The 12,576-nt window shown below is 43.2% G+C and overlaps 1 protein-coding gene across 1 annotated transcript in view; it reads left to right on the forward strand.

Moving 5' to 3' along the window:
- The window catches only part of LOC121387634 (keratin-associated protein 4-9-like), a 64,239-nt gene extending 55,734 nt beyond the window's left edge, over nt 1–8,505 (forward strand). Inside the window, exon 3 of the mRNA XM_041518806.1 lies at nt 7,865–8,505. Coding sequence (XP_041374740.1) covers nt 7,865–8,505 — 641 coding nt within the window. The remainder of the gene's footprint in view (nt 1–7,864) is intronic.
- The last annotated feature ends 4,071 nt before the right edge of the window (nt 8,506–12,576 follow it).

A 12,576-nucleotide genomic window follows, 5' to 3' on the forward strand; every position in this document is an offset into this window, starting at 1 on the left:
GTCGTATAGAATTGCAGGTCAAATTAACATAACGTAGAGTGATGTAAACAAAGCAAGGGCAGGTAATCACAGAAAGAGAAAAAAGGAAAGAAAAAGAAAAGAAAGAAAGAAAGAAGGAAGGAAATGTTTTATTTAACGACGCACACAACACATTTTGGCGGCGGGACGTAGCCCGGTAGTAAAAGCGTTCGCTTGATGCGCGGTCGGGCTGGGATCGATCCCCGTCGGTGGACCCATTGAGCTATTTCTTGTTCCAGCCAGTGCTCCACAACTGGTGTAACAAAGACCGTGGTATGTACTATCCTGCCTGTGGGATAGTGCATATAAAAGATCCCTTGCTGCTAATCGAAAAGAGTAGCCCATGAAGTGGCGACAGCTGGTTTCCACTCTCAATATCTGTGTGGTCCTTAACCATATGTCTGACGCCATATAACCATAAATACAATGTGTTGAGTGCGTCGTTAAATAAAACATTTTCTTCCTTTACAACACATTTTAATCGTCTGCAGCGTTAACTGATTTAGTCGAACAGAAACACGACAAATAGCCAACAGATGGCTCGGCCGAGGTGCTTGCGTCACACTGTCCAACCACCTCGGTGGATCAATTCAACTGATTTAGTTGAACAGAACCAGGACAAACAGCCAACAGATGGCTCGGCCGAGGTGCTTGCGTCACAGTGTCCAACCACCTCGGTGGATCAATTCAACTGATTTAGTTGAACAGAACCACGACAAATAGCCAACAGATGGCTCGGCCGAGGTGCTTGCGTCACACTGTCCAACCACCTCGGTGGATCAATTCAACTGATTTAGTTGAACAGAACCAGGACAAACAGCCAACAGATGGCTCGGCCGAGGTGCTTGCGTCACACTGTCCAACCACCTCGGTGGATCAATTCAACTGATTTAGTTGAACAGAACCAGGACAAACAGCCAACAGATGGCTCGGCCGAGGTGCTTGCGTCACAGTGTCCAACCACCTCGGTGGATCAATTCAACTGATTTAGTTGAACAGAACCAGGACAAACAGCCAACAGATGGCTCGGCCGAGGTGCTTGCGTCGCTGTGTCCAACCACCTCGGTGGATCAATTCAACTGATTTAGTTGAACAGAACCACGGCAAACAGCCAACAGATGGCTCGGCCGAGGTGCTTGCGTCACAGTGTCCAACCACCTCGGTGGATCAATTCAACTGATTTAGTTGAACAGATCCACGACAAACAGACAATAGATGTATCGGCCGAGGTGCTTGCGTCACAGTGTCCAACCACCTCGGTGGATCAATTCAACTGATTTAGTTGAACAGAACCACGACAAACAGACAACAGATGACTCGGCCGAGGTGCTTGCGTCGCAGTGTCCAACCACATCGGTGGATCAATTCAACTGATTTAGTTGAACAGAACCACGACAAACAGACAATAGATGCCTCGTCCGAGGTGCTTGCGTCGCAGTGTCCAGCCACCTCGGTGGATCAATTCAACTGATTGGTTTTTTTCTCTCGTCCCAACCAGTGCACCATAACTGGACTAAGGCCGTGGTATGTGCTTTCCTGTCTGTGGGAAAGTGAATGTAAAAGATCTCTTGCTTCTAACGGAAAAAAATGGTGCAGGTTTTCTCTGATGACTACAAGTCAGTATTATCAAATGTTTGAAATCCCAATAGCCGATGATTAATTATTACATGTGCTCTGTTTTAACTGAAATTCAAACAGCGCATGCCCCCGAACACACACACACACACACACACACACACACACACACACACACACACACACACACACCAAAACCCCCCCCCAAAACCCCCCCAACAAAAACAGATTTGGGCTTTTGGGCTTTTTGGACCTTCGCAGTTCCACCACCACCCCACCCACGGACCATCGCACTAACAGTAGGCCTCTAACTCTGAATTGCACCCCACGGGTTCTGCCCAAGAAAATAGGTTGTTGTGACAAGGGGCGGAACATAGTCTGGTGATAAACCGCTCGTTTTTTTTTTTTTGCATGCTCGATCTAGGATCGATCCCCATTCGTAGGTACATTGAGCTATTTTAGACAGTGCACCATCAAGTTTGTTTTGTTTAACGACACCACTCGAGCACATTGATATATTAATCATCAACTATTGGATGCCAAACACTTGGTAATTTTGACATTTAGTCTTCGAACGAAAACCCGTTACATTTTTCCGTTAGTAGCAAGGGATCTTTTGTATGTACCATCCCACAGACAGAATAGCACATACCACGGCCTTCGATATATCAGTCGTGGTGCACTAGTTGGAAATAGCCCAATGGGCCCACCGACGGGGGTCGATCCCAGACCGACCGCGCATCAAGCGAAAGCTTTACCACTGGGCTACTTCACGCCTCTACCACTCAGCACTGCACCACGACTGACCTATCAAAGGCTGTGGTATGTGCTATCCTGTCTGTGGTATGGTGCATATAAAAGATCATGATGGGAAATGTAGCCGGTTCCGAAATGTCCAACGTCCAACAGGCGATGATTAAAAAATCAAGTGCTCAATTGGTGTCGTTAAAAAAACATCTTTAACATAGCTGTGACAAGGTGGAGTCAATAACACGGCTACATTCAAGAGGCCGAACCCTCGAGATCGCTCGCTAGACTGTTTTATTTTTGTGCCCAGCGTTAAATAAGTGTTACACGAGAGTACATGACGTTTAACAATCATAATATTCGCAAACTCTGACCCTCTTGAACATGACGCTCTTGAGGTTGCATACCACCATTAATTACTCCAAAAGAAAGAAAGGAATATTTTATTTAACGACGTACTCAGCACATTTTATTTACGGTTATATGGCGTCGGACATATGGTTAAGGACCACACAGATACTGAGAGAGGAAACCCGCTGTTCGATTAGCAGCAAGGGATTTTGTCTATGCACCATCCCACAGACAGTGTAGTACATACCACGGCCTTTGATATACCAGTCGTGGTTCACTGGCTAGAACTAGAAATAGCCCAATGGGGCCACCGAAGGGGATCGATCCCATACCGACCGCGCATCGAGCGAGCGCTGTATCAATGGGTTACGCCCCGCTCCTAATTACTCCGAGTAATTCAATACAATTTCTATAACAGAATAAATTATTCTGTAAAAAAACAAAGAAAAAAAAACAGAAGAAGAACAAACCGTTGACGAGAGAGTGACGTAACTGCTAGTTTTAGCGAGTACTCTACTACAACAAGTAATTACAAGACAAATGATCATGCTTCAATAGTTAAATATATACTCTGTCAAAAAAGAAACGCATAGGCGAAATATTCATGGAATTATCTCTTTAATACAAAGTGGCATAATTTTCTTATTTATGATCATATCACAGTCACATTTGACATGAGTATGTGACAATGTTCTTGCCATCTATGGACTGATGGCAGTGGAGGCGCTTTTGTCACCAAACAGCGTCGCTGAAATCAGTACATTGTGTGGCCACCACCAGCAGTAATCACTGCGCGACATCTCCTTGGCATAGATTGAATGAGTCTCTGAATCCGGGCACGTGGAATCTTAGCCCATTCTTCCTGCAGTGCGTGTGACAGTTGCGGAAGCGTCTGAGGCTCCGGGTCATGTTGGCGTACACGTCTGTCCAGTTCGTCAAATAGATGTCCATGGGGTTGAGATCTGGCGATCTTGATGACTATGGCAGCACATTAATGTTCTCATTCTGTAAGAAATCCATTGTTACGCGTGTCGTATGCGGCCTGGCATTGTCCTGCTGAAAGAGTTCTCTCTGTCGATCCAAAATGGGAAGCATGTGACGGCGAAGAATTTCATCCCGATAGCGTACAGCTGTCAGGTTGCCTTGTACGAACACAAGGTCACTTCTGCCGGTGTATTAGATGGCTCCCCACATCATGACATTCCCTCCACCGAATCTGTCAACTTGGGCGACGCAGTTGTTGGCAAAACATTCATTGCGCCGTCTGTAAACACGTTGTCGTCCATCACGTCGCTGTAGAAGGAAACGTGACTCGTCGCTGAACCATACTCGCCGCCAGTTTCTCAAGTTCCACCCCTGTACATTCGTGCTACATTCATGCACCAGCGAACACGTAAATGTCGATGTTGACGTCGCAGGACGGGGCCAACATACGGTCTCCTAGCCCGTAAACCAGCTTCTCGAAGTCGGTTCCGAATGGTTTGTGCAGACACCCTTCTCAAACCAGGTATGCGTCCAGCAGTGTTCGTTGCTTTGGCAGTTTGGTGACGCAAGTGCAGAACCCGAATGTAGCGATCTTGTGCTGCATTTGTTACTTCTGGGCCGGTCTTCAGCTGAATGAAACTGCTAGTACCTGTCCCAGAGACGTGAGATGGTGCTCTGATGGACGTTCATGTGGCGTGCGACTGCTGACTGCGATTCACCTAACTGGAGGCGGCCTACTGCAATGTTTCGATTCGGCAGGCTTAGTCTTGGCATCTTGTAACTCGTCTACGTCGAAATGGAAATGAGGCATCATTGCGAGCATTGCAGCTTTAAATACCCATCACTACCCCAATCTTCTCCCCGAGTTTCACGTGCATTGTCCGAAATCTGACCATTTTACGACGATTTCCTGCAATTGTCGCACAATGTGCCACAACGTGCGTTAAATTTGTTTTAGGGTGCATTTGGGCATGCTGTCCCATTCCAGGAACATCAACAAACATGGTCATTCAGCAACATTGTAAACAAACCCCCGATATTTTGTAAAACCAAACACTTTTCTTCTTTCCCTATCACCTATGCGTTTCTTTTTTGACAGAGTATATAAGAAATAACCACTGCCACTACTTCTACTGAAAAGGGATCTTTTATATGCACTCATCACAGACAGAAATACGACACCACCACCACCAACAACGACAATCACTGGCGTAGCTAGGATTTTATATTGGAAGGAGGACCCACATTGTGGGGGAAGCAACCGCATTATCTGTGAGGTGTGGTGGGGGCATTGCCCCCATGACTGCGCCAGGACAACAACAACAGTAAGAAAAATACCAGTTTAAAGATGCTGACGTGAATATATGTTTTGTTATTTAACCATTTAGAACTCATCATTACCATTAAATGTTTTATCAACGCATCCAGTTTTAGATTTCTAATCTAATCTAGCACGGGCGGGACGTAGCTCAGTGGTAAAGCGCTGGCTTGATGCGCGGTCGATCTAGGATCGATCCCCGTCGGTGGGCCTATTGAGCCATTTCTCGCTCTAGCCACTGCACCGCGACTGGTATATCAAAGGCCGTGTGTGTGTGTGTGTGTGTGTGTGTGTGTGTGTGTGTGTGTGTGTGGTAGGGGAGTGGGGGACTAAAACAAAACAAACACCAAAAATAAATAAAAACTCCCACAAAAAAATCCTACCAAAAAAAACAAAAAAAAAAAAAAAAAACAAAACAAACAACAACAAACAAAAACAAAAATAAAAAACAACAATAATTTTTTTAATGTATAAACCTATGTATAAAACCATGACAACGGAAACCAAGCATTGCGTTATCCATGACACGTGTTTAGCTGTCAAGCGCCAGGTAACCATGTTTAATTTATTGCTGATCGGTGTTAATATCCTCTAGGTTTATCCGAATCCAGGCAAATGCCTCGTGTTTCAGGGCATAATTAACCCTAATGTCCATCCCTAAGGTGATTACCGCTCCGGTTTACCGATTGTGTCAAGATTGGGGCACTAACATGAATAATGCCCCGAAAACCGGGGTGATATGAAAGATGTATTCCTCGGTGACGCAGAGTTCAACTTTAAGGTCATCTGGATTAGAGATACAAAACAAGATTTATTTCCCATTCGTCTCATTAGCTAGCGGCCCGTTATTTCGTCGACGGCCGTTATATTGTTGTTACGCTGTGTTACGTTGTGTTACGTTGTAATACGCTGTGTTACGTTGTGTTACGCTGGGTTACATTATGTTACGCTGGGTTACATTGTGTTACGTTGTGTTACGCTGGGTTACGCTGTGTTACGTTGTGTTACGCAAAATTACGTTATATGAGTTTTTTTTTTTTTTTTTTTTTAAATTTTATTTAGGCCGTTTCACGTTGAGTTTCTCTGTCACAGTATTTTGTTGTTTTTACGCTGTGTTACACTTTGTTGCACTGTTACTCTGTGTTACGCCATGTTACACTGTGTTATCTTTTCTCCTTTCAACCAGTTCACCACAACTGGTCAAAGAAAAAAAAGAAAAAAAAACCAATTGAGAGAATGGGTCCACTGAAGAGATTCGATCCTACAAGCTGTCTACCAACTGAGATAGATACCTCCCCCAAGTTCTTTCAGGGTAAATTATGCAGTTCGTTACTTTATAAATTATAATTTTTTTAATAATATATATTTTAAACATTTAAATTAAAAAACCCCAAAATAATAGACACGATTGGTTCAATAGAAAAAAAAAATGTTTGCCGATGGATGGACTGATGGATAGATGGATGGATGGATGAATGAATGGGTGGATGAATGGACGGATGGATGGAAGGATGGATGGAAGAATGAATGGATGGATAGATAGACGGATGGATGAGTGAGTGGATTGATGGATGGATGGATGGTCGTATGAATGAGTGAACGGATGGATGGATGGATGAACGATGGATGGATGGATGGATGGATAGATGGATGAACAGACGGGTGGATAAATGTACGGGTGGATGAATCTACGGGTGGATGAATGAACGGGTGGATAAATGGACGGATGGATAGATGGATGGAAGAATGAATGGATGGAAGAATGAATGGATGGAACGATGGGTGGAAGAGTGGATGGATGGATGGAGGAATGAATGGATATATAGATGGATGAATAAACGGGTGTATGGGTGGGTGGATGAAGTAATTGTTATACAAACATGCCACACAACATTGAATTTTACTACTCTTCCACAATTTGGAATGCCATGCTGTATTTAACCAGTGATCTCTTGAAAACCTTTACACAATTTGGAATGCCATGCTGTATTTAACCAGTGATCCCTTGAAAACCTTTACACAATTTGGAATGCCATGCTGTATTTAACCAGTGATCTCTTGAAAACCTTTACACAATTTGGAATGCCATGCTGTATTTAACCAGTGATCTCTTGAAAACCTTTACACAATCTGGAATGCCATGCTGTATTTAACCAGTGATCTCTTGAAAACCTTTACACAATTTATTCTCCTTTGTCTTTCTCCTTTTTTTTTTAAACTTCCTCTTTTGCTGTGTTTTTTTTTCTCCCAACTCTCGAATCGCCAATCAGAGTCATCGTCGGACTAAACAGATCCATCAATACTTTTCAAAATAGTCTTTCAAAGATAAAAGGTCGAGAATAAATATTTAACATTCCTGCGCGACCTACAGCTAATGCACCTATTGTTTACTTGATGGAGAAATAGCGATTGTTTTCATCAACATCCATTTAGGGCAGACCTTTTTGCCTTGGAATCTGTAGTACGGCTTTTGATACATGATTTATTGATGTCTCTGTGTATCATGAGAGTCAGAGTTCCACGGCATTAGCTAACAAGTTACAAAGTTTGTTTTGTAAAGTCTCATGTAGACTGGATGGGGCGCATGCGTGCGGACTGCTGAAGACTGTTGCGTCTGTTGCCGACTGTTGCGAACTGTTGTCGACTGTTGAAGACTGTTGCTGACTGTTGCCGACTGTTGCGAACTGTTGTGGACTGTTGCCGACTGTTGCGGATTGTTACGGACTGTTACGGATTGTCACGGACTTTTGCGGACTGTTGCCGATTTTTGCGGACTTTTACCGACTGTTGCGGACTGTTGCGTCTGTTGCCGACTGTTGCCGACTGTTGCGGACTGTTGCGTCTGATGTAGACTGTTGCAGACTGTTTCAGACTGTTGCCGACTGTTGCGTCTTTTGCCGACTGTTGCCGACTGTTGCGGACTGTCACAGACTGTTGTGGCCTGTTGCAGACTGTTGCGGACTGTTGCAGACTGTTGCGTCTGTTTCAGACTGCTGCAGACTGTTGCGAACTGTTGCAGACTGTTGCGTCTGTTTCAGACTGTTGCGGACTGTTGCGTCTGTTGCCGACTGTTGCGAACTGTTGCCGACTGTTGTGGACTGTTTCAGACTGTTGCCGACTGTTGCAGACTGTTGCGTCTGTTTCAGACTGTTGCGTCTGTTTCAGACTGTTGCAGACTGTTGCGAACTGTTGCAGCCTGTCGCGGAGTGTTGCCGACTGTTGCAGACTGTTACAGACTGTTGCGAACTGTTACAGACTGTTGCGAACTGTTGCCGACTGTTGCCGACTGTTGCGAACTGTTGCGGACTGTTACAGACTGTTGTCGACTGTTGCGAACTGTTGCCGACTGTTGCGGACTGTTGCATACTGTTGCAGACTGTCGCGGACTGTTACAGACTGTTGCCGACTGTTGCGAACTGTTGCCGACTGTTGCGGACTGTTGCATACTGTTGCATACTGTCGCGGACTGTTACAGACTGCTGCGGACTATTGCAGACTGTTGCGGACTGTAACAGACCGTTTTGAACATAGCCACCATTATTCAATTGTTTCATTGCGGGTGCTGGCCGCATGCGTTTTGTAGACGTTTATGTTTCTTTTTCGTCGCGTCCGGTTCTCTAACTTGGAAGGAAGTGACGTCAGCTCCTACCATCTCCTGTATGCACAGTGTAAACAAATGCAGTAATTTACGACAAGGCGCTTCGCTTTGATCAACCCGAGTTATAAAACAACATATATGACGTGATAATATAATAAACTATTTAACTAAATATATTTTAATTTGTATTAACAGAACGAAATAGGGCATGTATGTACCATTAGGCCTATTGGTACGTTCAAGCAAAAACGACCACCCACGATAACCAAGTGATAATGTTCTTTTTATTTGGGACTACGTAATTGGACTGGTCTGAGATTTTTAGATGAGACAGTCTACTTAATCAACATTATTATATAATTATGTACAGTATACTAAACACTAGCAGTTGATAATGCCCATTACGATTTTAGGGGTGACAGGTTATTTGTTGGAGATCGTTTTAATTTTCTTCAGCAATATGGTGACACGGGTCCTGATCCAAGTGCCTACATTTACTTCATACTATTAAACAAAGACTAAAATAAGGACATGTCATGACGCTTCAGATTGCTAAACAAAGTGCACCACAATACCCTGTGATGTTGTATAATACCGGTAGGCCCTACGTATTATTTTTTGTCAAGACGGCGGCAATTGCTTAGTTAGTAATCTACCAAATATACACCTGCCAATCAGGAATCATTTCATTTCAGCTTATTTCTGTGCTTATATCCAATGGCGCCTTCGACCCAATGGTTTAGAAACAGGTGTGACTGAACAGTATAAAAGCACGAACGTAACTGCGAATGTGTTCCTGTCCTGGACGGAGGAGCCGGCCAAGGTCGCCTCTTGTGCCCAGGACAGGCGTGCGCTACAACAGCTTGCTCTGAATGTGCTCGTAAAGCCTTATGACCTGACCTGACCTGCGAATGTGCTCGTGCACTACAACAGCTTGCTCTGAATGTGCACATTAAACAATCTGACCTGACCTGACCTGCGAATGTGCTCGTGCACTACAACAGCTTGCTCTGAATGTGCACATTAAACAATCTGACCTGACCTGACCTGCGAATGTGCTCGTGCACTACAACAGCTTGCTCTGAATGTGCACATTAAACAATCTGACCTGACCTGACCTGCGAATGTCTCAGAAGAGTCGAACCATCGTCGAAGAAAGAGCTGTATGTGCAAATCATGCAAAGGGACGCATTCAAGGGAAAACTACCAGGCATACCCGCCTACGAAAGTGACAACGAAGAAGATGATGAGGTAGAACCCTATCTGAAAAAAGTCAAGAGGATGCAGTCTTGCGATACGTGTGGGCTTTAAAGACGGGAGTGACTTGCAGAAGAAGAAGTTTGTTTTGTTTAACGACACCACTGGAGCACATTGATTAATTAATCATCGGCTACTGGATGTCAAACATTTGATAATTCCGAAACAGTCATCAAAGGAAACCCGCTATATTTTTTCTAATGCAGCAAGGGATCTTTTATATGCACTTTCCCACAGACAGGAAAGCACATATCACGACCTGTGTTCAGTTGTGGTGCACTGGTTGGGACGACAAAAAACAATCAGTTGAATGGATCCACCGAGGTGGTTCGATCCTGCGACACAAGCACCTCAAGCGCGCATTCAACTGACTGAGCTAAATCCCGCCCCTGGAACGACTTACAGCGACACTTGCGATTTAAAACGTGCGAGGGGGTGAATGAAGAGTCGTCGCACGATCTGGAAAACGAATTCATACGTATGATCTGTGGGTTCATCCACGAGTTCTCCGTGTTCATTTCTACCCCCAATTTCGCGTGTAGCATCAGTTTGATCCACATAATGAGTACTCTTCTTCTCATCTTGTTTGGTAGTCACTCTTTTACATTTGATTGTATGTCTTTCTGAACATTTGCAAACCAAGACATCGTCCTCATCGCTACTGCTGCTGCTACTAACACTGTTCGAATATCCCGATGCCATATTCTTCATTCCAGATAGAGTGCAATAAGACACAAGAATGTCAGAACATAAAACGTCTGCTCTCTTCCATTTCTCAAGCACGAATGAGCCTTGGAAAAAAAACATACAATACCGATATACCATTCAGGTCAGTCCTCTTCCCAAGTGGTTCAGGGACACGGGCGGGCGTTGTTCAAGTCGGTCACGGACCTCCACACCACGGATACCAAGGTCTCTGCCTCCCAACACCAAGGTTAACCAGGACAGAAGTCTGTCACACACCTGCACACCAAGGTCAAGCTAACATCAGTGTCACACACCTGCAAACCAAGGCTCAAGGTCGCACACCTGCACCAAGGCCATTGTCTTCTACCAAGGTCAAGGTCACGGTAAAGTAGGTCACGGGGCGATACAGGACCGTCTACTACTGTTAAAGGCGCTCAATCACGGATTTAGTGGGCCTTATTTCCCTAAATATGAATTATAAATGGAATTTACATTCATTTGGAATGCCAAGCCTATATATATATTGTATGATCCAAAATATTTTAATTGAACTACGATCGAGGGAATTCCATGACACGCTTCAAGTTTTAAAATTTGGAAGTCTGTGAAAAGTCATAAAAATACGACAAAACAGACTCGTAGTGATGAGGCTTTTTATACGACAACCGTATAATGCATTTTAGAATTTTATATACACGTCCGCCGTGTATAGAGACTTGGCAAATGAAGGCCGGCTATATAATAAAATAATTTAAAAATATATATTAATTCATGACAAAAATACGCCCCTATTATTATTAATATTGTTATTATTATTATTATTATTATTATTATCAGGTGCGTGTGCCTTGGTTCGAAAACGGATAACATGTTTTCCAGCGTCACAAATGTGGCATACGACAAGCCAGTCGTTTTTCGTTAAACGTTTCAAAATTATTTTGACTGATTCGCAAAGTGGTTATTCGGTTTAATGTACAGCGTAAAAAAAAAAAAACCCAAACAAAGCAATCAAAAAATAAAAATAAAAACAGTATAGGGGACTACTGTTGCATGCTTTGCCGTCCAAAGGTTGGCGTAATAATTATTACTCAACCCAGTTAAATCCAGTTCTACGTGCAGGGACAAGTTCAGCCTGCCATTTATGTGTGTGTGTGTGCATGCACGTTAATTGTGCATTTTTATAGAACGCTCCCCCCCCCCCCCCCGATAAAACACCGCACCCTCCACCACAAAAAAGTAGTAGGCTAATAATAATAATAATAATAATAATAAAAATAGTGCATTATTATTATTATTATTATTAACAATAATAATGATTAATAATAATAATACACTATTGTTATTATTATGAGTACATGTATTATAATGTTGGTACAATCACGTCGCGGTGGTGTGGATGGGGTCGATTGTTACACAAACATTACATACATTTAGAGGGAGTGGTCTCAGCGTTACTTGTATAAAAAATATGTATTTTGACTTTTATTGCCCCATGCAATTTTACGCATTTGAAATATAACTGAATACAGCAAAATAACCTTTTAGTCATTTTTATTTGCGGTAAAATTATCTTTTTAAAACATTTACGTAAGGAGCCTCAAAATTGCAATTGGAGAAAAATTATTAAGTTCAAGCCCTGTTGTTAGTTTGTGTACTGTCCGAAGTTACTTTCTCTTTCAGATAATCTACATCAGCAACCGTTAATTTGTAATTTTAATTTTAATTTTTATTTATTTATTTATTATTAATTTATTGTTAGTACTGTAAGGGCAATATTACGCCCCCCCCCCCCCCCCCCCCCCCCCGTTCAGAAAACGCACTGTTCGTACAGTACTTAGTATGTATTCCTCCTGTTCCAGATGGTTCGGTAATATGGATCAATCAAATACTTATTTACCGCCTATATAAATTTTTTCTGTGAATATAGCCAGCCCTCGTCAGCGGAGGCTATATACACGGCCGTCGTATATATAGTCACATCGTATATAAACACTGTCTAGTTCAGAGTATTCTTTAAAAGTGTAGCAGTTCCTATCCCAAG

The sequence above is a fragment of the Gigantopelta aegis genome, chromosome 13 (genome assembly GCF_016097555.1).
Source record: "Gigantopelta aegis isolate Gae_Host chromosome 13, Gae_host_genome, whole genome shotgun sequence".
In the NCBI taxonomy this organism is placed as follows: Eukaryota; Metazoa; Mollusca; class Gastropoda; order Neomphalida; family Peltospiridae; genus Gigantopelta; species Gigantopelta aegis.